The sequence below is a fragment of the Diabrotica virgifera genome, chromosome 1 (assembly GCF_917563875.1).
Source record: "Diabrotica virgifera virgifera chromosome 1, PGI_DIABVI_V3a".
In the NCBI taxonomy this organism is placed as follows: Eukaryota; Metazoa; Arthropoda; class Insecta; order Coleoptera; family Chrysomelidae; genus Diabrotica; species Diabrotica virgifera.
The window spans coordinates 149974782-150000143 of NC_065443.1; the positions used below are offsets into that span (position 1 = coordinate 149974782).

The window sequence follows — 25362 nt, forward strand, 5'->3', positions numbered from 1 at the left end:
ACTCTCCCCACCAATTTAAATTCCATTTTATGTACACGAAATATAAATTTTTATAAAATTGTTTATAACCACTTAAAAAATATGAAAATTGATATTTAAAAAAATATATATATAAAAAATTAAAAAAAAATATATATATATATAAAAACAAAAAAAAAGAAGTAAATATTAAAAAACAATAAAAAAAACCAAATAAAAAAAACAAAAAAAAAGCAAAAAAAAATCACAAAGAAGGCCTAAACCTCCGCGAGGTTGAATCGGGTTTAGGTCTTAGCGCGAAAAAAAAAATTTAATATCAATTAGTGGTTTAGTATAAGTATTTAGTAATAGTGTTTTATTAGTATGTATTTTTAATGTAATGTATGTAATATATGTTTGTAATTATTAAAATATAATGTATATCAGTTAAAATTAGGAAATTGTGTCTATGAAAATAAAAAAAAAATTTGAGCTGGCCAATTGGTTCAAACCAAGGTCATAAATCTAAACACACACACACACATCCTGGATGACATAAAATTTTTCATAAAATGTATGTTTATTTAAATTTTGGCATAACGTTACAAAATGGATAATTTCACTATGCAAGTTCTCTTTGGTTTCATCAACATCTTTTTTATATTTCTCGCATAAAGTATTAATTGACGTCTTGACTTCTTCTTTCTCTAGCGTAAAAGAACATCTAAAAGCTGATGTTACATCCTTGTAGATTGTAGCATTCAATTATCTTTAAAAGATCTTGAGTAATATTGTCGCATATAACATTAAGTACTTCAATTCTGAATATCTCTTGCCCTTTTAAAATGATTTGACTTCCAGCTGCTTCTTCGAAAAATGTTTTTATTTTCTTTATTCTTTGAAGGTCGGTTGTACAGTACCTAGATGTTTGAGATATCCTCGCCTTCGCAAAAGACAGTTTTCGCTTCTTGTTCAATTTCGCTAAACTTATTTCTTACGTCTTTAACAAAGCTCAAAAGAGATGTCATTAATTCTACTCCAATTGACACGTTTAACTCCACAGATTCTAACGTTTTGCTTGTTGCATTCACTCGTTCCAAAATTCTTGCCAAATCAGTGTTAATTGAGCTGTCTCAAAGGTATACATTTTATTGTACAGTGCCTTGGCTTCACTTTTATCTGCTGATTTTTCATCTCTATTATTGTTTAACTGGAAAAATATGTTTGATGGATCCGTAGTTTTTAAAATTAATGCATTTACAGCGTCAAATCGGGTGGACCATCTAGTTTCAATTATTAATCTTTTTACACAACATTTGCCGCTTTCTTTCAGTAAATTCCACCTTTGAGGAGAAGCCGAAAAAACGTGTAGATACTTTGAACAGTTCTGAAATAACTAGATGCTTCCAAGCTGGATTCACATGCAAAATTCACTACAATTCGAAAAATCTTTCTGACAACATTCTGTAGTTTTTGGAAAAGAGCGCCGCCACAAACATTGATACGGGGCCCCTGTGGAGCTAGGCTACGCCACTGTGTATAGGCGTGAAGAGATGTAACAATAAAATATAGGCGTTTGCAGTGTATTGGCGTATCTGCGTATGAGATTATTTTCGGAAAATATGTAGATTATTTAGCGACTTTACTTTTTTATAATTAAAAGGAACGGGCCCTTTCGGGCCCCTCCGGGGTTCATGCGCCCAGTGGATAAACCGGCACTGCGACTAACTTCACGCGTAACTTTGATACGAGAATAAAAAAAAATATGCATTGAAATCCAGATCCTGTAATTATTTAAGCGTTATAAAGTGAGTATAAAGACATAATTTATTTATTTCTTTGTAATTACAGCTTCAATTTACCGTACACTTCTCGTAGACTCTGCCGATAAGGTAGAGTCGTGTTGGGAAAACCTCGCGCGCCCCATAAAAGAATAAGTAACATTATTCTTCTCTTTATTTCTTCGGTCTGATTTTCTTTATTTAATCTAGTGATTTGTTCTATTCTTGTTTATGCCACTGTAATTATTAGTTCTTCTTGTTGATTGCTCATGGTTTTTGTTTTACTGTAATTCATCTTCAGTCCTACCTTTGTCGATTCTCTATCTAGTGCTTTCATCATTCTTTGTAATTCTTCACTTCTATCTGTAGGTTTTTATTATTAAAGCTTATTAAACTAAACGCCATGTATTAACTTAAGCTTAAGCTATTAAAATAAAAAATTAAAATTAAAAAATAAATTCAAATAAACATTTGATTACTTTAGGAACTGTTAACACACCACGTACAAGTCCAAGAGAGAAGTTTAGACGTTTAGACGTAAAGTCACATGTTATTGTTAATGATATGTCAATGTCAATTCTGTCATTTAAATCACCTTGATTAATTATGTTTTGATCTTTAAAAATAGTTTTAAGTGAAAAGTTTAATATTTAAATACTTTAAGAAAAATGAGGAGCCGAAGTAATTCAGGCGTCCGCCTGGACTACTACCAACGTCTAGTACATAAGGTCATAATGGAACATCAAAATCCTGTTACAGGATTATTTCCAGCCAGTTTAGAAAATAGTCATGCATGGATCAGAGACAATGTTTATTGTATATTATCAGTTTGGGGTCTTTCCATGGCGTATAAGAAAATAGCAGACCAAGACGAAGATAGAGCTAAAACGTATGAATTAGAACAGTCCTGTGTAAAGTTAATGAGGGGGTTGTTAATGTGTATGATGCAGCAGAAGGAAAAAGTTGAGAGATTTAAACAGACCCAAAATCCATTGGATTCTTTACATGCTAAATACTCTTCTGTAAGCGGTCAAGTTGTTGTAGGTAAGGTATTAATAAGAAATATTTCGATATTACGCTAACAAATAAATAACACTTCTTCAAGGAGGGTGGTCTGTCAGGCCAAGGCTACGACGTAAAAGGTTAGTTTTTTAAAAAATAAATAATATACATTATAGGGATTTTCAGTACCCTTCATAAAAATAAACACATACCTACATTTTACATATTTTACAAAAAAATCGATTTGTTTTAAAAATTACTTTGTTCTGATAGACTACCATTGTTCTTTTATGTAAGTTCTTTCATAATACAGGAAATTACCAAACATAATAATCCTAATACGGAATATACTAAACAATGAAGATAATTTATTAAAAAATTAGGGAGTAGACCTAGTAAAAAGTTATTTGCAATCTAGGGCTGCAACGTGAATATTGAATTCACATATTTGACAAGCTGTTATGAAGTACTCTTGAATACCAACACAAAACCGACCTAATCCACATCCAAGCAAAATACCTAAGAACTGGGTGATTAATTTTTCTGTTTAATAGAATTTTGCTGAACTATTTCTGTTTTTTAGTAGAGTTTGATTATTGTTTTGATCATCATCATCATATCATTGGCTCAACAAACCATGGTGGGTCTTGGCCTGTTCTAGAATACGCTTCCATTCCTTCCTGTACGTCACCTTGGTTTTCTAATTTTGTACTCTTAACACTCATAAGTCGTCTTCCACCTGGTCCTTAAATCATGCTCTGGGTCTGCCTCCTTCCTCACTTCATCTGGTCTTTGGTTATAAATGTGTTTTGAAGGCTCCATTTTGTTTATTCTATGTAAGTGGCCTAGCCACCCCGGCCGGTTTTGATCAATTTTTGTAAAATAGAAGAATAATTTGATTTTTTATAAGTGTGGTTAGCTGTTAAAATTATTATGTCAAATATATCACTTCGCTCTCGTATGGTGCTACAGCCCAAGGCGGGCCTTGTCTCCCCCAGTATCTGCCTCCAACTATCTCTGTCCCTGGCTGCTCTCCTCTAGTTATTCTCCCTCAATATCCCTTTAGCATACGTTTACACTATGTCTATCTACCTCTTCCTACTGGCCGATGTTCCACCATAGTTCCGCTAAGTGTTCTACTAGGTGTTCTGTCCTTATCCATTCTTATAAGGTGACCTGTCCAGCACAATCTTTGTATTTTTGCATAATTTGCTATGGATAGATGGTTCTTTGTAATATTGGTATAACTCATAGTTGAACCTTATTCTCCATATCGATGGTGAAAGTTCCCAACCTCCTATGTAAATTTTTGGATGTTTTGTTTTGTTGCCCTAAAATTAAAGAGAAATATGTATTTTGTGTGTTAAAAGTTGGTGTGAACACAAGGTGATTTGCTCTCTGGTGAAAAAAGTTGTTTTAGTACGGAAGTAAACATTGGTTTTTGGTGAAATTTTCACAAAGTGTGTGGTGAATTCAACATTTCAACTGTAAGTCATCTTTCTGTTAATTTGATGCACGTAAGAGAGGAGATTTGCAATAATATTATACAGAACAATATTTTTTTAAGTTACAAATACAACAAACATTGAATATAACAAAAACGTGTATAATTAAACATTAATGAATATTTAATTACTGAAAGCCATAAATAAATTAGCAAACAGAAGTACGGCCAAATATTCACCGGTGTTACCTTAGCCATAAATTCCATCCATAATTTTTTTTTTCATATTTTCACAAAAATTTGGTATAAATTTATCAAAAATGAATAAAACAGATAATATTGACAAGAAAAATGTTATATATGTTACATATGTTTGGAAAAAAAATTTAAACCGGCAATGTATTGACGGTGAGTAGATAATGCCACTCAAATTCAAAAATCCTTTATGGATGGTACGTTAGTCAACTTTTTTTCTCAGTTTCTTGTTAAATTCTCAAAGTAAATATAATAAAGCATAACATATAAAAAAATCGTGATGGAGGTATTTTTCAAAACAAGCGAAAAAAATTCTGAAACTTAGATGTATTGCACGGTATTCGTTAATACGTCTCAAATTCAAAAATCCTTTATGGATGGTACGTTAGTCAACTTTTTTTCTCAGTTTTTTGTTAAATTCTCAAAGTAAATATAATAAAGCATAACATATAAAAAAAAAGTGATGGAGGTATTTTCCAAAACAAGAGAAAAAATTCTGAAACTTATATGTATTGCGGGCTATTCGGTAATACGTCTCACATTCAAAACTCCTTTATGGATGGTACGTTAGTCAACTTTTTTTCTCAGTTTTTTGTTAAATTCTCAAAGTAAATCTAATAAAGCATAACATATAAAAAAATCGTGATGGAGGTATTTTCCAAAACAAGAGAAAAAAATTCTGAAACTTAGATGTATTGCGGGCTATTCGGTAATACGTCTCATTCAAAAATCCTTTATGGATGGATCGTTAGTCAACTTTTTTTCTCAGTTTTTTGTTAACTTCTCAAAGTAAATATAATAAAGCATAACATATAAAAAAATAGTGATGGAGGTATTTTCCAAAACTAGCGAAAAAAATTCTGAAACTTAGATGTATTGCGCGGTATTCGTTAATACGTCTCAAATTCAAAAATCCTATATGGATGGTACGTTAGTCAACTTTTTTTCTCAGTTTTTTGTTAAATTCTCAAAGTAAATATAATAAAGCATAACATATAAAAAAAACGTGATGGAGGTATTTTCCAAAACAAGAGAAAAAAATTCTGAAACTTATATGTATTGTGGGCTATTCGGTAATACGTTTCACATTCAAAAATCCTTTATGGATGGTACGTTAGTCAACTTTTTTTCTCAGTTTCTTGTTAAATTCTCAAAGTAAATATAATAAAGCATAACATATAAAAAAATCGTGATGGAGGTATTTTTCACAACAAGCGAAAAAAATTCTGAAACTTATATGTATTGCGGGCTATTCGGTAATACGTCTCACATTCAAAAATCCTTTATGGATGGTACGTTAGTCAACTTTTTTTCTCAGTTTTTTGTTAAATTCTCAAAGTAAATATAATAAAGCATAACATATAAAAAAAAAGTGATGGAGGTATTTTCCAAAACAAGAGAAAAAAATTCTGAAACTTATATGTATTGCGGGCTATTCGGTAATACGTCTCACATTCAAAAATCCTTTATGGATGGTACGTTAGTCAACTTTTTTTCTCAGTTTTTTGTTAAATTCTCAAAGTAAATATAATAAAGCATAACATATAAAAAAATCGTGATGGAGGTATTTTCCAAAACAAGAGAAAAAAATTCTGAAACTTAGATGTATTGCGGGCTATTCGGTAATACGTCTCAAATTCAAAAATCCTTTATGGATGGATCGTTAGTCAACTTTTTTTCTCAGTTTCTTGTTAAAATCTCAAAGTAAATATAATAAAGCATAACATATAAAAAAATCGTGATGGAGGTATTTTTCAAAACAAGCGAAAAAAATTCTGAAACTTAGATGTATTGCGCGGTATTCGTTAATACGTCTCAAATTCAAAAATCCTTTATGGATGGTACGTTAGTCAACTTTTTTTCTCAGTTTTTTGTTAAATTCTCAAAGTAAATATAATAAAGCATAACATATAAAAAAAATCGTGATGGAGGTATTTTCCAAAATAAGCGAAAAAAATTCTGAAACTTAGATGTATTGCGCGCTATTCATTAATACGTCTGAAATTCAAAAATCCTTTATGGATGGTACGTTAGTCAACTTTTTTTCTCAGTTTTTTGTTAAATTCTCAAAGTAAATATAATAAAGCATAACATATAAAAAAATCGTGATGGAGGTATTTTCCAAAACAAGAGAAAAAAATTCTGAAACTTAGATGTATTGCGGGCTATTCGGTAATACGTCTCAAATTCAAAAATCCTTTATGGATGGATCGTTAGTCAACTTTTTTTCTCAGTTTTTTGTTAAATTCTCAAAGTAAATATAATAAAGCATAACATATAAAAAAATCGTGATGGAGGTATTTTCCAAAACTAGTGAAAAAAATTCTGAAACTTAGATGTATTGCGCGGTATTCGTTAATACGTCTCAAATTCAAAAATCCTTTATGGATGGTACGTTAGTCAACTTTTTTTCTCAGTTTTTTGTTAAATTCTCAAAGTAAATATAATAAAGCATAACATATAAAAAAAACGTGATGGAGGTATTTTCCAAAACAAGAGAAAAAAATTCTGAAACTTATATGTATTGCGGGCTATTCGGTAATACGTCTCACATTCAAAAATCCTTTATGGATGGTACGTTAGTCAACTTTTTTTCTCAGTTTCTTGTTAAATTCTCGAAGTAAATATAATAAAGCATAACATATAAAAAAATCGTGATGGAGGTATTTTCCAAAACTAGCGAAAAAAATTCTGAAACTTAGATGTATTGCGCGGTATTCGTTAATACGTCTCAAATTCAAAAATCCTTTATGGATGGTACGTTAGTCAACTTTTTTTCTCAGTTTTTTGTTAAATTCTCAAAGTAAATATAATAAAGCATAACATATAAAAAAATCGTGATGGAGGTATTTTCCAAAACAAGAGAAAAAAATTCTGAAACTTAGATGTATTGCGGGCTGTTCGGTAATACGTCTCAAATTCAAAAATCCTTTATGGATGGATCGTTAGTCAACTTTTTTTCTCAGTTTTTTGTTAAATTCTCAAAGTAAATATAATAAAGCATGACATATAAAAAAATTGTGATGGAGGTATTTTCCAAAACTAGCGAAAAAAATTCTGAAACTTAGATGTATTGCGCGGTATTCGTTAATACGTCTCAAATTCAAAAATCCTTTATGGATGGTACATTAGTCAACTTTTTTTCTCAGTTTTTTGTTAAATTCTCAAAGTAAATATAATAAAGCATAACATATAAAAAAACGTGATGGAGGTATTTTCCAAAACAAGAGAAAAAAATTCTGAAACTTATATGTATTGTGGGCTATTCGGTAATACGTTTCACATTCAAAAATCCTTTATGGATGGTACGTTAGTCAACTTTTTTTCTCAGTTTCTTGTTAAATTCTCAAAGTAAATATAATAAAGCATAACATATAAAAAAATCGTGATGGAGGTATTTTTCACAACAAGCGAAAAAAATTCTGAAACTTATATGTATTGCGGGCTATTCGGTAATACGTCTCACATTCAAAAATCCTTTATGGATGGTACGTTAGTCAACTTTTTTTCTCAGTTTTTTGTTAAATTCTCAAAGTAAATATAATAAAGCATAACATATAAAAAAAAAGTGATGGAGGTATTTTCCAAAACAAGAGAAAAAAATTCTGAAACTTATATGTATTGCGGGCTATTCGGTAATACGTCTCACATTCAAAAATCCTTTATGGATGGTACGTTAGTCAACTTTTTTTCTCAGTTTTTTGTTAAATTCTCAAAGTAAATATAATAAAGCATAACATATAAAAAAATCGTGATGGAGGTATTTTCCAAAACAAGAGAAAAAAATTCTGAAACTTAGATGTATTGCGGGCTATTCGGTAATACGTCTCAAATTCAAAAATCCTTTATGGATGGATCGTTAGTCAACTTTTTTTCTCAGTTTCTTGTTAAAATCTCAAAGTAAATATAATAAAGCATAACATATAAAAAAATCGTGATGGAGGTATTTTTCAAAACAAGCGAAAAAAATTCTGAAACTTAGATGTATTGCGCGGTATTCGTTAATACGTCTCAAATTCAAAAATCCTTTATGGATGGTACGTTAGTCAACTTTTTTTCTCAGTTTTTTGTTAAATTCTCAAAGTAAATATAATAAAGCATAACATATAAAAAAATCGTGATGGAGGTATTTTCCAAAATAAGCGAAAAAAATTCTGAAACTTAGATGTATTGCGCGCTATTCATTAATACGTCTGAAATTCAAAAATCCTTTATGGATGGTACGTTAGTCAACTTTTTTTCTCAGTTTTTTGTTAAATTCTCAAAGTAAATATAATAAAGCATAACATATAAAAAAATCGTGATGGAGGTATTTTCCAAAATAAGCGAAAAAAATTCTGAAACTTAGATGTATTGCGCGCTATTCATTAATACGTCTGAAATTCAAAAATCCTTTATGGATGGTACGTTAGTCAACTTTTTTTCTCAGTTTTTTGTTAAATTCTCAAAGTAAATATAATAAAGCATAACATATAAAAAAATCGTGATGGAGGTATTTTCCAAAACAAGAGAAAAAAATTCTGAAACTTAGATGTATTGCGGGCTATTCGGTAATACGTCTCAAATTCAAAAATCCTTTATGGATGGATCGTTAGTCAACTTTTTTTCTCAGTTTTTTGTTAAATTCTCAAAGTAAATATAATAAAGCATAACATATAAAAAAATCGTGATGGAGGTATTTTCCAAAACTAGTGAAAAAAATTCTGAAACTTAGATGTATTGCGCGGTATTCGTTAATACGTCTCAAATTCAAAAATCCTTTATGGATGGTACGTTAGTCAACTTTTTTTCTCAGTTTTTTGTTAAATTCTCAAAGTAAATATAATAAAGCATAACATATAAAAAAAACGTGATGGAGGTATTTTCCAAAACAAGAGAAAAAAATTCTGAAACTTATATGTATTGCGGGCTATTCGGTAATACGTCTCACATTCAAAAATCCTTTATGGATGGTACGTTAGTCAACTTTTTTTCTCAGTTTCTTGTTAAATTCTCGAAGTAAATATAATAAAGCATAACATATAAAAAAATCGTGATGGAGGTATTTTCCAAAACTAGCGAAAAAAATTCTGAAACTTAGATGTATTGCGCGGTATTCGTTAATACGTCTCAAATTCAAAAATCCTTTATGGATGGTACGTTAGTCAACTTTTTTTCTCAGTTTTTTGTTAAATTCTCAAAGTAAATATAATAAAGCATAACATATAAAAAAATCGTGATGGAGGTATTTTCCAAAACAAGAGAAAAAAATTCTGAAACTTAGATGTATTGCGGGCTGTTCGGTAATACGTCTCAAATTCAAAAATCCTTTATGGATGGATCGTTAGTCAATCTTTTTTCTCAGTTTTTTGTTAAATTCTCAAAGTAAATATAATAAAGCATAACATATAAAAAAATCGTGATGGAGGTATTTTCCAAAACTAGCGAAAAAAATTCTGAAACTTAGATGTATTGCGCGGTATTCGTTAATACGTCTCAAATTCAAAAATCCTTTATGGATGGTACATTAGTCAACTTTTTTTCTCAGTTTTTTGTTAAATTCTCAAAGTAAATATAATAAAGCATAACATATAAAAAAACGTGATGGAGGTATTTTCCAAAACAAGAGAAAAAAATTCTGAAACTTATATGTATTGTGGGCTATTCGGTAATACGTTTCACATTCAAAAATCCTTTATGGATGGTACGTTAGTCAACTTTTTTTCTCAGTTTCTTGTTAAATTCTCAAAGTAAATATAATAAAGCATAACATATAAAAAAATCGTGATGGAGGTATTTTTCACAACAAGCGAAAAAAATTCTGAAACTTATATGTATTGCGGGCTATTCGGTAATACGTCTCACATTCAAAAATCCTTTATGGATGGTACGTTAGTCAACTTTTTTTCTCAGTTTTTTGTTAAATTCTCAAAGTAAATATAATAAAGCATAACATATAAAAAAATCGTGATGGAGGTATTTTTCAAAACAACACACGTGCGTGTGTGCGTGTGTGTGTGTGTGTGTGTGTGTGTGTGTGTGTGTGTGTGTGTGTGTGTGTGTGTGTGTGTGTGTGTGTGTGTGTGTGTGTGTGTGTGTGTGTGTGTGTGTGTGTGTGTGTGTGTGTGTGTGTGTGTGTGTGTGTGTGTGTGTGTGTGTGTGTGTGTGTGTGTGTGTGTGTGTGTGTGTGTGTGTGTGTGTGTGTGTGTGTGTGTGTGTGTGTGTGTGTGTGTGTGTGTGTGTGTGTGTGTGTGTGTGTGTGTGTGTGTGTGTGTGTGTGTGTGTGTGTGTGTGTGTGTGTGTGTGTGTGTGTGTGTGTGTGTGTGTGTGTGTGTGTGTGTGTGTGTGTGTGTGTGTGTGTGTGTGTGTGTGTGTGTGTGTGTGTGTGTGTGTGTGTGTGTGTGTGTGTGTGTGTGTGTGTGTGTGTGTGTGTGTGTGTGTGTGTGTGTGTGTGTGTGTGTGTGTGTGTGTGTGTGTGTGTGTGTGTGTGTGTGTGTGTGTGTGTGTGTGTGTGTGTGTGTGTGTGTGTGTGTGTGTGTGTGTGTGTGTGTGTGTGTGTGTGTGTGTGTGTGTGTGTGTGTGTGTGTGTGTGTGTGTGTGTGTGTGTGTGTGTGTGTGTGTGTGTGTGTGTGTGTGTGTGTGTGTGTGTGTGTGTGTGTGTGTGTGTGTGTGTGTGTGTGTGTGTGTGTGTGTGTGTGTGTGTGTGTGTGTGTGTGTGTGTGTGTGTGTGTGTGTGTGTGTGTGTGTGTGTGTGTGTGTGTGTGTGTGTGTGTGTGTGTGTGTGTGTGTGTGTGTGTGTGTGTGTGTGTGTGTGTGTGTGTGTGTGTGTGTGTGTGTGTGTGTGTGTGTGTGTGTGTGTGTGTGTGTGTGTGTGTGTGTGTGTGTGTGTGTGTGTGTGTGTGTGTGTGTGTGTGTGTGTGTGTGTGTGTGTGTGTGTGTGTGTGTGTGTGTGTGTGTGTGTGTGTGTGTGTGTGTGTGTGTGTGTGTGTGTGTGTGTGTGTGTGTGTGTGTGTGTGTGTGTGTGTGTGTGTGTGTGTGTGTGTGTGTGTGTGTGTGTGTGTGTGTGTGTGTGTGTGTGTGTGTGTGTGTGTGTGTGTGTGTGTGTGTGTGTGTGTGTGTGTGTGTGTGTGTGTGTGTGTGTGTGTGTGTGTGTGTGTGTGTGTGTGTGTGTGTGTGTGTGTGTGTGTGTGTGTGTGTGTGTGTGTGTGTGTGTGTGTGTGTGTGTGTGTGTGTGTGTGTGTGTGTGTGTGTGTGTGTGTGTGTGTGTGTGTGTGTGTGTGTGTGTGTGTGTGTGTGTGTGTGTGTGTGTGTGTGTGTGTGTGTGTGTGTGTGTGTGTGTGTGTGTGTGTGTGTGTGTGTGTGTGTGTGTGTGTGTGTGTGTGTGTGTGTGTGTGTGTGTGTGTGTGTGTGTGTGTGTGTGTGTGTGTGTGTGTGTGTGTGTGTGTGTGTGTGTGTGTGTGTGTGTGTGTGTGTGTGTGTGTGTGTGTGTGTGTGTGTGTGTGTGTGTGTGTGTGTGTGTGTGTGTGTGTGTGTGTGTGTGTGTGTGTGTGTGTGTGTGTGTGTGTGTGTGTGTGTGTGTGTGTGTGTGTGTGTGTGTGTGTGTGTGTGTGTGTGTGTGTGTGTGTGTGTGTGTGTGTGTGTGTGTGTGTGTGTGTGTGTGTGTGTGTGTGTGTGTGTGTGTGTGTGTGTGTGTGTGTGTGTGTGTGTGTGTGTGTGTGTGTGTGTGTGTGTGTGTGTGTGTGTGTGTGTGTGTGTGTGTGTGTGTGTGTGTGTGTGTGTGTGTGTGTGTGTGTGTGTGTGTGTGTGTGTGTGTGTGTGTGTGTGTGTGTGTGTGTGTGTGTGTGTGTGTGTGTGTGTGTGTGTGTGTGTGTGTGTGTGTGTGTGTGTGTGTGTGTGTGTGTGTGTGTGTGTGTGTGTGTGTGTGTGTGTGTGTGTGTGTGTGTGTGTGTGTGTGTGTGTGTGTGTGTGTGTGTGTGTGTGTGTGTGTGTGTGTGTGTGTGTGTGTGTGTGTGTGTGTGTGTGTGTGTGTGTGTGTGTGTGTGTGTGTGTGTGTGTGTGTGTGTGTGTGTGTGTGTGTGTGTGTGTGTGTGTGTGTGTGTGTGTGTGTGTGTGTGTGTGTGTGTGTGTGTGTGTGTGTGTGTGTGTGTGTGTGTGTGTGTGTGTGTGTGTGTGTGTGTGTGTGTGTGTGTGTGTGTGTGTGTGTGTGTGTGTGTGTGTGTGTGTGTGTGTGTGTGTGTGTGTGTGTGTGTGTGTGTGTGTGTGTGTGTGTGTGTGTGTGTGTGTGTGTGTGTGTGTGTGTGTGTGTGTGTGTGTGTGTGTGTGTGTGTGTGTGTGTGTGTGATTTTTATTTTTATTATCATTGTTGGTGAAGTCTATATCTTAATTTGCTTTTTTGGAATTTTTTATTTTTTTTTTTCGGGTTACATAAGGCTGATGTCGTTATAAAGACTTTGGAAAATGCCTTTTAATACATCCTTTGACGTCGGGTTTATTGCCTCAATACTTCTAAGTTTCAGAATTTTTTTCGCTTGTTTTGGAAAATACCTCCATCACGATTTTTGTATATGTTATGCTTTATTATATTTACTTTGAAAATTTAACAAAAAACTGAGAAAAAAGTTGACTAACGTACCGTCCATAAAGGATTTTTGAATTTGAGACGTATTAACGAATACCGCGCAATACATCTAAGTTTCAGAATTTTTTTCGCTTGTTTTGGAAAATACCTCCATCACGATTTTTTTTATATGTTATGCTTAATTATATTTACTTTGAGAATTTAACAAAAAACTGAGAAAAAAAGTTGACTAACGATCCATCCATAAAGGATTTTTGAATTTGAGACGTATTACCGAATAGCCCGCAATACATCTAAGTTTCAGAATTTTTTTCTCTTGTTTTGGAAAATACCTCCATCACGTTTGTTTTATATGTTATGCTTTATTATATTTACTTTGGGAATGTAACAAAAAACTGAGAAAAAAAGTTGACTAACGTACCATCCATAAAGGATTTTTGAATTTGAGACGTATTAATGAATAGCGCGCAATAGTTTCAGAATTTTTTTCGCTTGTTTTGGAAAATACCTCCTTCACGATTTTTTTATATGTTATGCTTTATTATATTTACTTTGAGAATTTAACAAAAAACATAGAAAAAAAGTTGACTAACGTACCATCCATAAAGGATTTTTGAATTTGAGACGTATTAATGAATAGCGCGCAATACATCTAAGTTTCAGAATTTTTTTCGCTTGTTTTGGAAAATACCTCCATCACGATTTTTTTATATGTTATGCTTTATATATTTACTTTGAGAATTTAACAAAAAACTGAGAAAAAAAGTTGACTAACGATCCATCCATAAAGGATTTTTGAATCTGAGACGTATTACCGAATAGCCCGCAATACATCTAAGTTTCAGAATTTTTTTCTCTTGTTTTGGAAAATACCTCCATCACGATTTTTTTATATGTTATGCTTTATTATATTTACTTTGAGAATTTAACAAAAAACTGAGAAAAAAAGTTGACTAACGTACCATCCATAAAGGATTTTTGAATTTGAGACGTATTAATGAATAGCGCGCAATACATCTAAGTTTCAGAATTTTTTTCGCTTGTTTTGAAAAATACCTCCATCACGATTTTTTTATATGTTATGCTTTATTATATTTACTTTGAGAATTTAACAAGAAACTGAGAAAAAAAGTTGACTAACGTACCATCCATAAAGGATTTTTGAATGTGAGACGTATTACCGAATAGCCCGCAATACATCTAAGTTTCAGAATTTTTTTCTCTTGTTTTGGAAAATACCTCCATCACGATTTTTTTATATGTTATGCTTTATTATATTTACTTTGAGAATTTAACAAAAAACATAGAAAAAAAGTTGACTAACGTACCATCCATAAAGGATTTTTGAATTTGAGACGTATTAATGAATAGCGCGCAATAGTTTCAGAATTTTTTTCGCTTGTTTTGGAAAATACCTCCTTCACGATTTTTTTATATGTTATGCTTTATTATATTTACTTTGAGAATTTAACAAAAAACATAGAAAAAAAGTTGACTAACGTACCATCCATAAAGGATTTTTGAATTTGAGACGTATTAATGAATAGCGCGCAATACATCTAAGTTTCAGAATTTTTTTCGCTTGTTTTGGAAAATACCTCCATCACGATTTTTTTATATGTTATGCTTTATTATATTTACTTTGAGAATTTAACAAAAAACTGAGAAAAAAAGTTGACTAACGTACCATCCATAAAGGATTTTTGAATTTGAGACGTATTAACGAATACCGCGCAATACATCTAAATTTCAGAATTTTTTTCGCTTGTTTTGAAAAATATCTCCATCACGATTTTTTTATATGTTATGCTTTATTATATTTACTTTGAGAATTTAACAAGAAACTGAGAAAAAAAGTTGACTAACGTACCATCCATAAAGGATTTTTGAATGTGAGACGTATTACCGAATAGCCCGCAATACATATAAGTTTCAGAATTTTTTTCTCTTGTTTTGGAAAATACCTCCATCACGTTTTTTTTATATGTTATGCTTTATTATATTTACTTTGAGAATTTAACAAGAAACTGAGAAAAAAAGTTGACTAACGTACCATCCATAAAGGATTTTTGAATTTGAGACGTATTAATGAATAGCGCGCAATACATCTAAGTTGTTTTGGAAAATACCTCCATCACGATTTTTTTATATGTTATGCTTTATTATATTTACTTTGAGAATTTAACAAAAAACTGAGAAAAAAAGTTGACTAACGTACCATCCATAAAGGATTTTTGAATTTGAGTGGCATTATCTACTCACCGTCAATACATCGCCGGTTTAAATTTTTTTTCCAAACATATGTTACATATATAACATTTTTCTTGTCAATATTATCTGTTTTATTCATTTTTGATAAATTTATACCAAATTTTTGTGAAAATATGAAAAAAAAATTTATGGATGGAATTTATGGCTAAGGTAACACCGGTCAAATATTCTGCGACGTTGCCGGCGTGTGCAAAATATCTGAGACCTTACCAAAACGTAATTAAAAATAAGAAGATAATAATAATAATAATTACTATTAGACACAGGTTACATTTTCCTATTTTTTGTGTATATTATAAGCTTTAAGTGAACTAAAAATATATTTTTCTCTCATTATATTGATAAAGATTTTCAGTCTAGAAAACAAACAACAAGACAAATAGATGAACAACGAAGAAAATAAAAAAGAAGGAAAAAGACACAAACCGGAGCACGACAGCTCGATTGAAGAAGACAAAGAAGAGCAACATAAAAGCAAGAAAGCTCCAGACACGCGCATAAAAAAAGTAAGTACAATATTAACGACATGGAGGAGATTAAGATATTGCTGAGCCAGATGAGGCAAGAAATTAAAGAAGATATCCTGGAAAGCAAAACAGAGATTAAAGATGAAATCAAGGATATGAAAAACGAACTGGAAGATATTAAGCAGAAGCTTAAGCAAAACAAAGCAGAAACAGAAAATTTAAAAAGAGAAGTAGAAAAAAAGAACAAAAATGGGAGAAAGAAAACGAAGAACTCAAAAAAGCGTTAACACTCATGGAGAATAGATTAGAGAAGATCGATAAAGAAAAAATACGCAATAAATTAATCATAACAGGAATTCAGGTAGATCTGGAAGATGAAGTTAGACTAAGAGAAAACATACAAAAAATGATGGAAACAGAGCTGCAACTGAAAATAGAAGTTAAAAGTGCGTTTAAGATAGGATACAAGAAATGTATAATAGAAACGAAGAGCTGGGAAGACAAACAGAAAATACTGCAAGAAAAAGGTAAACTCAAATACACAAGAGACTGTAGAGAAATATACATAGATGCAGCGCTGACGTTCAAGGAAGCAAAGATACAAAAAGAAATCAGAGACATAGCAAAACAACAGAGAAGCAAAGGAGCAAAAGTAAAAATCAGATACCAGAAATTAGAAATAAATGACAAAGTGCTAAAATGGAATGCAAGAGAAAATAAACTTATAGAAATTGAAAATGTCCCAAAAAACTAGACAAAAGAGAATGGATGGATGAAAAGGAAACAGACAATGCAAACGAAGAGGTAAATGAGTCACGGTATATTCAAAATAATAAGAAAAATACAAAAAAAAGGAAGAGAATTAAAAAAATTACAAAAAAATTGGAACATGGAACGTCAGGACACTGCTAGAAGAAGGAAAAATGGAATAGCTAGCGACACAGTTGAAACAATACAATATAGATATTGCAGGAATTCAAGAAACCAGGTGGGGGGGACATGGAAAAATCGAAAAAGAAAATTATACAGTATGGTATGCTGGAGAAGAAAAACAAGGATATGGAGGAACTGCTTTTATTGTGTTAGGGGAAATGAGGCATAAAGTTATGGAATTTAAACCCATAAGTCAAAGATTATCATACATAAGAGTAAACAGCAAACCGAACAAGTTGTCCATAATAAATGTCTATGCACCCACAGAAAACAGTGATGACTTAATAAAACAACAGTTCTATGAAACACTAGAAGAAAATGCCGAAAAAATCCCGGGAGAAGATATATTAATTATTATAGGCGATTTCAACGCACAAATAGGTAAAGAAAAATGCTTTAGGGAGGTTGCAGGGGAAAACTCATTACATAGCACAACAAACAATAATGGAGAAAGATTATGTAATTTAGCAGCGGCATTAAACATGGACATAAGTAGCACGAGATATAAACACAAAAACATACACAAGATAACATGGATGAGACCAGGCAGTCTGGAGGGGAATCAAATAGACCATGTACTTATTAAAAAGTCACACAAACAGTCGATAAATGACGTGAGATCTCACAGAGGGGCAAACATCGATTCGGACCATATGCTAGTGATTGCAAAATGTAAAATAAAAACAACAAAGAATGAAAGACGAAAAGCACAGGGAAGATGGGACGTAGATAAATTGAAAGATAAAGGAGTAAAAAGATTTGTAAAAGAAGTAAATGTAGAGATGCAGTTCAAGGAGGAACAAGAAATGGAGGAGCAGTGGAAAAAAATCAAACAAGGAATAAACACTGCAGCAGAGAAAGTAGTTGGAAAAATGCAAAAAGAAAGAAGAAACAATTGGTTTGACGAAGAGTGCAAACTAGCAGTGGACGAAAAGAATAAAACAAGATTGAAATGGCTAAGCACAGGTAAAGAAGAGGAACGAGAAAAATACCAAGATCAAAGGAAAAAGACAAAGAAATTGTTTAAATCAAAGAAAAATAAAAAAGTAGACGAAATTATGAACGAGATCGAAACAGAAAATAAGAGACACAATTCAAAACCACTGTACCAATACTTAAAGCTAGGTAGTAGAAAACGGACAGCTAATGTAACCATAGAAGCAGAAACATGGCAGAAGTATTTCGAAGAAATGTATCAAGAAACGGATGTAGAAGAAGAAAGAGAAACAATAATGAACCCGGAACAAGGTGAAGAAGAAGAATTGACCTATACAGAAGTAAAAGATACAATATGCAAACTGAAAAACGGGAAAACAGCGGGAGACGACGGAATATGTGCAGAACTTATAAAATACGGGGGTGAAGCACTATACAGAAAGATTTATGAACTAATACAGAATATATGGAATAAGGAAACAATGCCCGAAGAATGGAAGAAAGGAATTATTGTGACAATCCCAAAACAAGGAGACCACAGGATATGTAAAAACTACCGAGCAATTAATTTACTGAATGTAACATATAAAGTACTGACTGGTATAATTAGAGACAGACTAACAATATACACAGAACAAAGCATAGGAGACTACCAGTACGGTTTCAGAAAAGGAAGATCCACGATAGATGCTATCCATACACTAAAACAAGCGATAGAGAAAACATACGAGTACGACGGAGAAGCACATATACTTTTTCTAGACTTTAAACAGGCTTTTGACAAACTAAGTAGAAGAAAAATGATCCAAGACTTACAAGAGAGCAAAATACCAAATAAAATTATAAGAATGATAGAAATGACAATGCGAGATTCCCAAGCAACAATAGACACCGGAAGAGAGAGAACAGAAATAATAAAAATTAAAAATGGAGTAAGACAAGGAGATGCGCTCTCAACTGTACTATTTATTCTATCATTAGATAAGATAATAAAAAAGTTGTCAAACGCAGGAACTATAAATAAAAATACAGTACAAATAATTGGATATGCGGACGATATAACCATAGTAGCAACAGATAAAAAGGCATTAAAGAAAACCTTTCAAGAAATAGAAAACGAATCCAAACTAAGAGGACTGGAAATAAATGAAAATAAAACAAAATACATGAATGTAAGTAAAAAAAAGAAGACGCAACTGACAGAAATGACAATAGACGCACACAGCTTCGAAGAGGTTGAAACATTCAAATATTTGGGAGTATTAGTCAACAGAAGAAATGAAAGTGTAGATATGAAAAGAAGAATTCAAGCAGGAAACAAAGCATTCTACAGAAATAAAAAAATTTTCAAAGATAAGAAGATAAGCCGAAATACAAAAATGAAAATCTACAAAACGACCACAAGACCAATAGTGCTATATGCTTTGGAGACATTCACATTAACAGCAAGAGAAGAAGAGCAGCTGAAAGTTTTTGAGAGAAAAATTATGAGAAAAATTCTGGGACCAAAGAGGGAAAACGAAGAGGATGCAAGGCAATGGATGAACCACGAAATACAAGAATGGATGGGTCAAGAGAACATAGTAAGAGCAACAAAAGCACAGAGAATTAGATGGTATGGACACATAATGAGAAGAGAGAAGAACAATCCGTTAAGAGTTATAACCGAATGGATACCACCAGGTACAAGAACCAGAGGCAGGCCTAAACTCAGATGGAGACAACAAGTGGAAGAAGACTTAAGAAGTATGGAAATTAGAAATATAGGAAGCAAAATCAGAGAGAGAGAAGAATGGAGAAAGGTAGTGGAAACAGCGAAGTCACACCAGCAATTGTAAAACCAAAGTCAGAATGGGATGATCCCCCACAAAAAGGATCTTCAAGTGAAAACAGCTTCAGCTTCCTCGGGAGCGTACAGCTTGTATATATATATATATTGTTGGAGAAATAAATTCCCAACATTAATATTTAGTAAAACTATATTTTGTTTCAATATTTTATTTAGTGGTTTGCGCCTTGTGTACACTTCACAAAGATGTTTCTATGTTTTTATGTTCTATAATTCAAAGTGTACACAAAGGCGCAATATTCAAAAAAAAAGTTCGTTGCCAAGGTGTTGTTATATAGAATAATAAGATAATAAAAAACGGGAAAGTAGGGCGTGTGTCCGATCCCACACAAAAATTACTTTAATACCAAAAGTTCGTGTTATTGTAATAAAATATTAGTTGTGAAAAGTGTCTTTAGTTATTCCTAGCTTCAGAAGTGTAAAACCAGTGTAAAATTATTTCCTTGGTGTTGCAAAAATCCAACATCAAGTTTGATCCAGTCGAGCCGGAAATAAAAAGAAGCTAGGAATTACTCAATTTCCAGAAGGTAAGAAACACACCTAATAAAAAAAAAGAAGAAATTATTGAACAAAAAAGAAATTATTAGAAAAGAAATTACAAAAAAGAAAAATCATTAAAAAATTAATTTTGTAAAACGTCAAGCTCATACAATAGCGCCATCTATGTAAAAGAGGGCGAACGACCGACGTCGAATGGTTATCAAGCGATCGAGAGAAATAATCGATGTTTTATGAAATCGATCATATATGAAGTGACAGAAAACTGACATTGGCAGTGAATACAAAATTAAATAAATTGACTGTTTGTGTTTTGGTTTGTAAATAATCGTCAACATTTTTGTTATTTTGATATTTAAAATAGTTTTTTTTACCTTTTAAGTTTTAGGTAGATTCATATAAAAAAAAATGCCCGCTAAAAAGGATATTGAAATGCTAAAAACTAAAAAATCTCAAGAAATTCAGTCTATTAAAACTATTACAAGGTTTGTTGAAAAACATTTGGACAAAGAAATTTCTGAATTAATAATTAATCAATTACAAACTAGGAAAGACTTACTAATAGAAAATTTTAATAAACTTCAAGATCTTCATTGTGAAATTTTATGTTGTGAACAGGGGTATGCAGATTCCATTGATAATATTAGAGAGGAATACTTTGACACATTAGCTAAAATTAATAGTCAACTCTCAAAAACAGTAATACAGAGCGTAAGTACTAATCCACAAGATGTAAATAATTCTTTTTATTCTTCAAATATTCCACGAATAGAAATTCCTTGTTATGACGGCAAAGATTTAACAAGTTATAGACCTTTTATAGATTTATTTCTAGCTGTTTTTGATAGAAATAAGTCACTGCAAAATGTTGAAAAACTTTTTCATTTAAAGAATCATTTGGAAGGAGAGGCAAGAAGCCTAATAAATGATCTACCTCTAACAAATGACTCTTATAATGATGCATTGAGAATGTTAGATAACCGTTATAACAATGAAACAATATTAATAAATTCTCACATTTATTCACTACTTGACATTCCCTCCATTCAAAAAGGAACTTCCACCGCCTTACGTGAGTTCATTAGTAAAGTGAGACAGCAGTTAGGTGCACTAAAAAACTTAAAGCAACCCGTAGAAAGTTGGGATATGATCCTTATTTGCATTTTAACTAAAAAACTAGATCACTATACTAATAGATCATTTCAAATTGATAGGGACAACTCAAAATTGCCAAATTTAAAAGATTTCTTATCTTATATTGAAAATAGGGCTACAGCTTTAGAAACTGTAACCACTCCAGATAAAAAATGTAGCACTAACAAAGAAAGGTATCAAAAAACTCACTTGGCTACAAGTAAAGTCAAATTAGAAACCAGGTGTAGCTTTTGTTCATCCTCAGGCCATAAAATTTATAATTGTTCCAGTTTCAAATCTGTTTCAGTAAATGATAGAGTGTCTTTTATAGACAGTCATAAGGCTTGTCGAATTTGTTTGAATAATCATCCTGGTAGGTGTAAAATGAGTTTCAGGTGTTCAGTTTGTCGAAAAGAACATAATTCTCTTCTGCATGTGGACAGACAAACTCCATTAGACAGCACTGGACAGGGTAACAGTGGTAATGCAGACGATAGGGTGACTACATTTGGTTCAATAAATGAAAACATTAATAATGTTCTGTTACCAACAGTGAAGGTAAAAATTAGAACAAAAAGGGGTGATTATATCACTGCCAGAGGTCTCCTGGATACAGGATCTCAAATATCATTAGTAACAAGTAGATTGGTAAGTAAATTAAACTTAAAAACATTTAATAATAATGTCAATATCTTAGGTATTTCTGAGAATATTACCAATGTGCAAAAGGCTGTAAATTTAAAAATTGAGTCATGTGTGTTTGATTATAGCACAAATATAAAATGTTCTGTGGTTGATAAAATTACTAGTGATATACCACAAACAAATTTCAATGTTTCAAATTTAAATATTCCTAAAAAATATTAAATTGTCTGATGATGACTTCAATAAATCTGGCACAATTGATATATTGTTTGGGGCAAATATTTCATTTCATATTTTGCTCTCCGATAAAATACAAGTAGACCAGATTATATTACAAAATACTCTATTTGGGTTTATAGTTAGTGGTTCTGCTCCATCACTACAAATTTGTAATTTTTCTGCTTTTCATTTAAGCATGAAAAATAATTTAGAAAATATTGTTTCTCAATTTTGGGAAACCGAGAAGGTTCCAGAAATTTTTCCGGAATATTCGACAGAGCAGGAAGCTTGTGAGATTAATTTTGAAAATTCTTTGCAAGTAATAAATAATAAATACCAAGTTAAATTACCATTAAAACAAAATCTACCTGATTTGGATTTAGGAGATTCATTTTCTGTAGCATTAAAACGCTTTGAAAATCTAGAAAAAAGATTTAAAGTCAATCCTGAGCTGTACTCTCAATACAAAAGTTTTATTGATGAATATTTAGCTCTAAAGCATGCAAAAATAGTAAGTCTTAGTACATATGACTTAAATAGTGGTTCTTTATACTTCATGGCTCACCATCCAGTGATACGTGAAGACAAAAAAACAACAAAATTAAGAGTAGTCTTTGATGGCAGCATGAAATCAAAAAAGAAAAAATGCATCAATGATTATCTCTATAATGGTGCTGTAGTTCAAAATGAGCTCTTCGATATTCTTGTTCTTTTTAGAAAATATAATTACATCCTTTTGACAGATATTAAACAAATGTATAGAATGGTTTTGGTACATCCAGACCATTGCCAGTTACAAAATATTTTGTGGCGAGAGAAAAATGGCAGTTTACAATGTATTCAACTTCAAACTGTAACATATGGTTTAAGAAGTTCTTCCTTTTTAGCTACCAGATGTTTGGTAGAATTAGCCCGAACTGAAGGTAAACGCTATCCTTTGGCTTCTAAAGCTCTTCTTAATAACACCTACGTTGATGATATTTTGTGTGGGTGTGACACAATCGAAGAAACGATAAAACTAAAAAATGAACTTATCTCGCTGCTCAAATTAAGGTCCTTCGAGTTGCACAAATGGTGCTCAAATAATTTACAAATTTTAAATGATATTCCTAAAAATAAACAAAATTTTGATGAAATTAACATCAGCAAAAACGATTTAACGGTAAAGACTCTGGGATTGACTTATGATACAAAAACAGATAATTTTAAATTTAGTTGTCCAAAAGTTGATATAAATGAATGTGTAACTAAAAGACAGATTCTCAGTTTTGTTTCCAAATTTTATGATCCTTTGGGATTAGTGGGCCCAGTTTTAGTAGCTGCTAAGGTAATTATGCAAAAACTTTGGTTAAGTAAGGTCAAATGGGATGCTATAATTTCCAGTGAGTTACTTGACACTTGGAAAAATTTTGTTGAAAGCTTAATGAGCATGCCCACAGTGACTGTCCAAAGAAATTTAAACTTTACTGGTGCTCTTTATATTGAAATAGTTGGCTTTTGTGACTCCTCCTTGATTGCATATGGAGCTGTTATTTATGCGAGGACTATTTTTGAAAATAAAGTACATGTAAATTTGATTTGTTCCAAATCTAGGATTGTTCCTATAAACAAAAAACTAACTATGCCAAGACTTGAACTGAACAGTGCTTTGTTGCTTTCAAAACTATCTCACAAGGTTTTTGAACTGTTAAAAGATAAAGGCAGTAAGGTATTTTTATATTCAGATTCAAACATTGTCTTAGCTTGGATAAAATCCGAACCTTTGAAATTGAATCCCTATGTTGCCAATAGAATTATTAAAATTCAAGAAATGACATCCGAATTTAAATGGTTGTATATAAACACTAAGGAAAATCCAGCAGATTGTCTTTCTCGTGGACTTGAACCTCATGAAATTAATTCAAACAATCTTTGGTTTAATGGTCCTGAAATTCTTTCAAATATTGAATTCTTGCACTTTGAAATTCCATTTTCTACTCCAGACCATTTGCCTGAATATAAAGTTGTCACTTTAGCTAAGGTCAAACCAGAATCTTTCTTCATAAAATTCTCTAGCTTAACAAAACTTCAAAAAATAGTGGCTTATTGCCTACGATTTGTAAATAATATAAAAAATAAAAATAAAAAGATTACTGGAAGTTTAACAGTTGTAGAACTAGAAAATAGCCTTAAAACCATTATTAAGTATGAACAAAGTTTTCATTTTTCTGAGGAAATAAAATGTCTAACCAACAACACAGCAATTAAGTCTAATTTAAATTCTTTATATCCTTTCTTGGACTCTCAGGGACTGTTAAGAGTTGGTGGTAGACTGGAGAACTCAGATATTTCTTTTAATAAAAAACATCCTTTGATCGTTCCCAAAAACAATCATATCACTGATCTTTTGATTCACAGAGAGCACTTAAGACTTTTACATGCAGGTCCGAAACAAGTTTTAAGTTCATTAAATCAAAATTTTTGGATTATTAGTGCCACTAAAGAAATTAAAAGGATTTTGCACAAATGCGTAACCTGTTTTAAATGTAAGGCCAAGTGCAGTGAACAGTTAATGGGATCTCTTCCTGAACAAAGGGTACGTTCATCGAGGGTCTTTCAGAATGTTGGTATAGACTTCTGTGGTCCCTTCCAAATTAAACAGTCACGGATTAGAAAGTCTATAACGACAAAGGCATATATAGCATTGTTTGTTTGCTTTTCTGTGAAGGCAATTCATATGGAGTTACTCTCTGATCTAACAACAGATACTTTTTTAGCTTCATTAAAAAGATTCATTTCTAGAAGGGGTAAACCATCCAAGATCTTTTGTGACAATGGTGCCACATTCAAGGGAGCAAATAATCAACTTCAAAAACTTCTAAACGACAACATTAAGTTAAACAACTTTTGCCTTGATGATAAAATTGAATTTTGCTTCATCCCAAGTTATTCTCCAGTATTTGGGGGTTTATGGGAGGCCGGGGTGAAGAGTGCTAAATATCATATAAAAAGGGTGATGGGAAATAATATTTTAACATATGAGGAGTTTAATACTTTGATTACTCAAGTTGAAGGAATATTAAATTCAAGGCCTCTTATGGCAATTAATAATGATTCCTCTGACTTAGAATATTTGACCCCAGGTCATTTTCTAATAGGTGCTCCTTTGACAACTTTCCCTGAAACTAATTTAACTGAGATTCCTGAAAATAGATTAAAATTTTGGAGGTTGTGTGTTCAAATGCAGCAGCATTTTTGGCAAAGGTGGTACCAAGATTATCTAACACAACTTCAAAACAGACCTAAATGGAGAAAATCGTTGCCAAATTTACAAGAAGGCATGCTTGTGCTTGTAAAGGAGGACAATGTTTCTTCTTTTGGGTGGCCTATAGCAAGGATTAATAAAGTTATTCCTGGTAAAGACGGAAAGGTAA

The 25362-nt window shown here is 32.5% G+C and overlaps 1 protein-coding gene across 3 annotated transcripts in view; it reads left to right on the forward strand.

Annotated features, from left to right (window-relative positions):
- The first annotated feature begins 2327 nt into the window (after positions 1-2327).
- The window catches only part of LOC126881171 (probable phosphorylase b kinase regulatory subunit alpha), a 241563-nt gene continuing 218528 nt past the window's right edge, over positions 2328-25362 (forward strand). For 2 of the 3 annotated variants that reach the window (XM_050645257.1, XM_050645252.1), the window contains exon 1: positions 2328-2783. In XM_050645257.1, coding sequence (XP_050501214.1) covers positions 2408-2783 — 376 coding nt within the window. In that variant the 5' untranslated portion in view covers positions 2328-2407. The remainder of the gene's footprint in view (positions 2784-25362) is intronic. The other variant, XM_050645261.1, reaches the window with a different exon arrangement.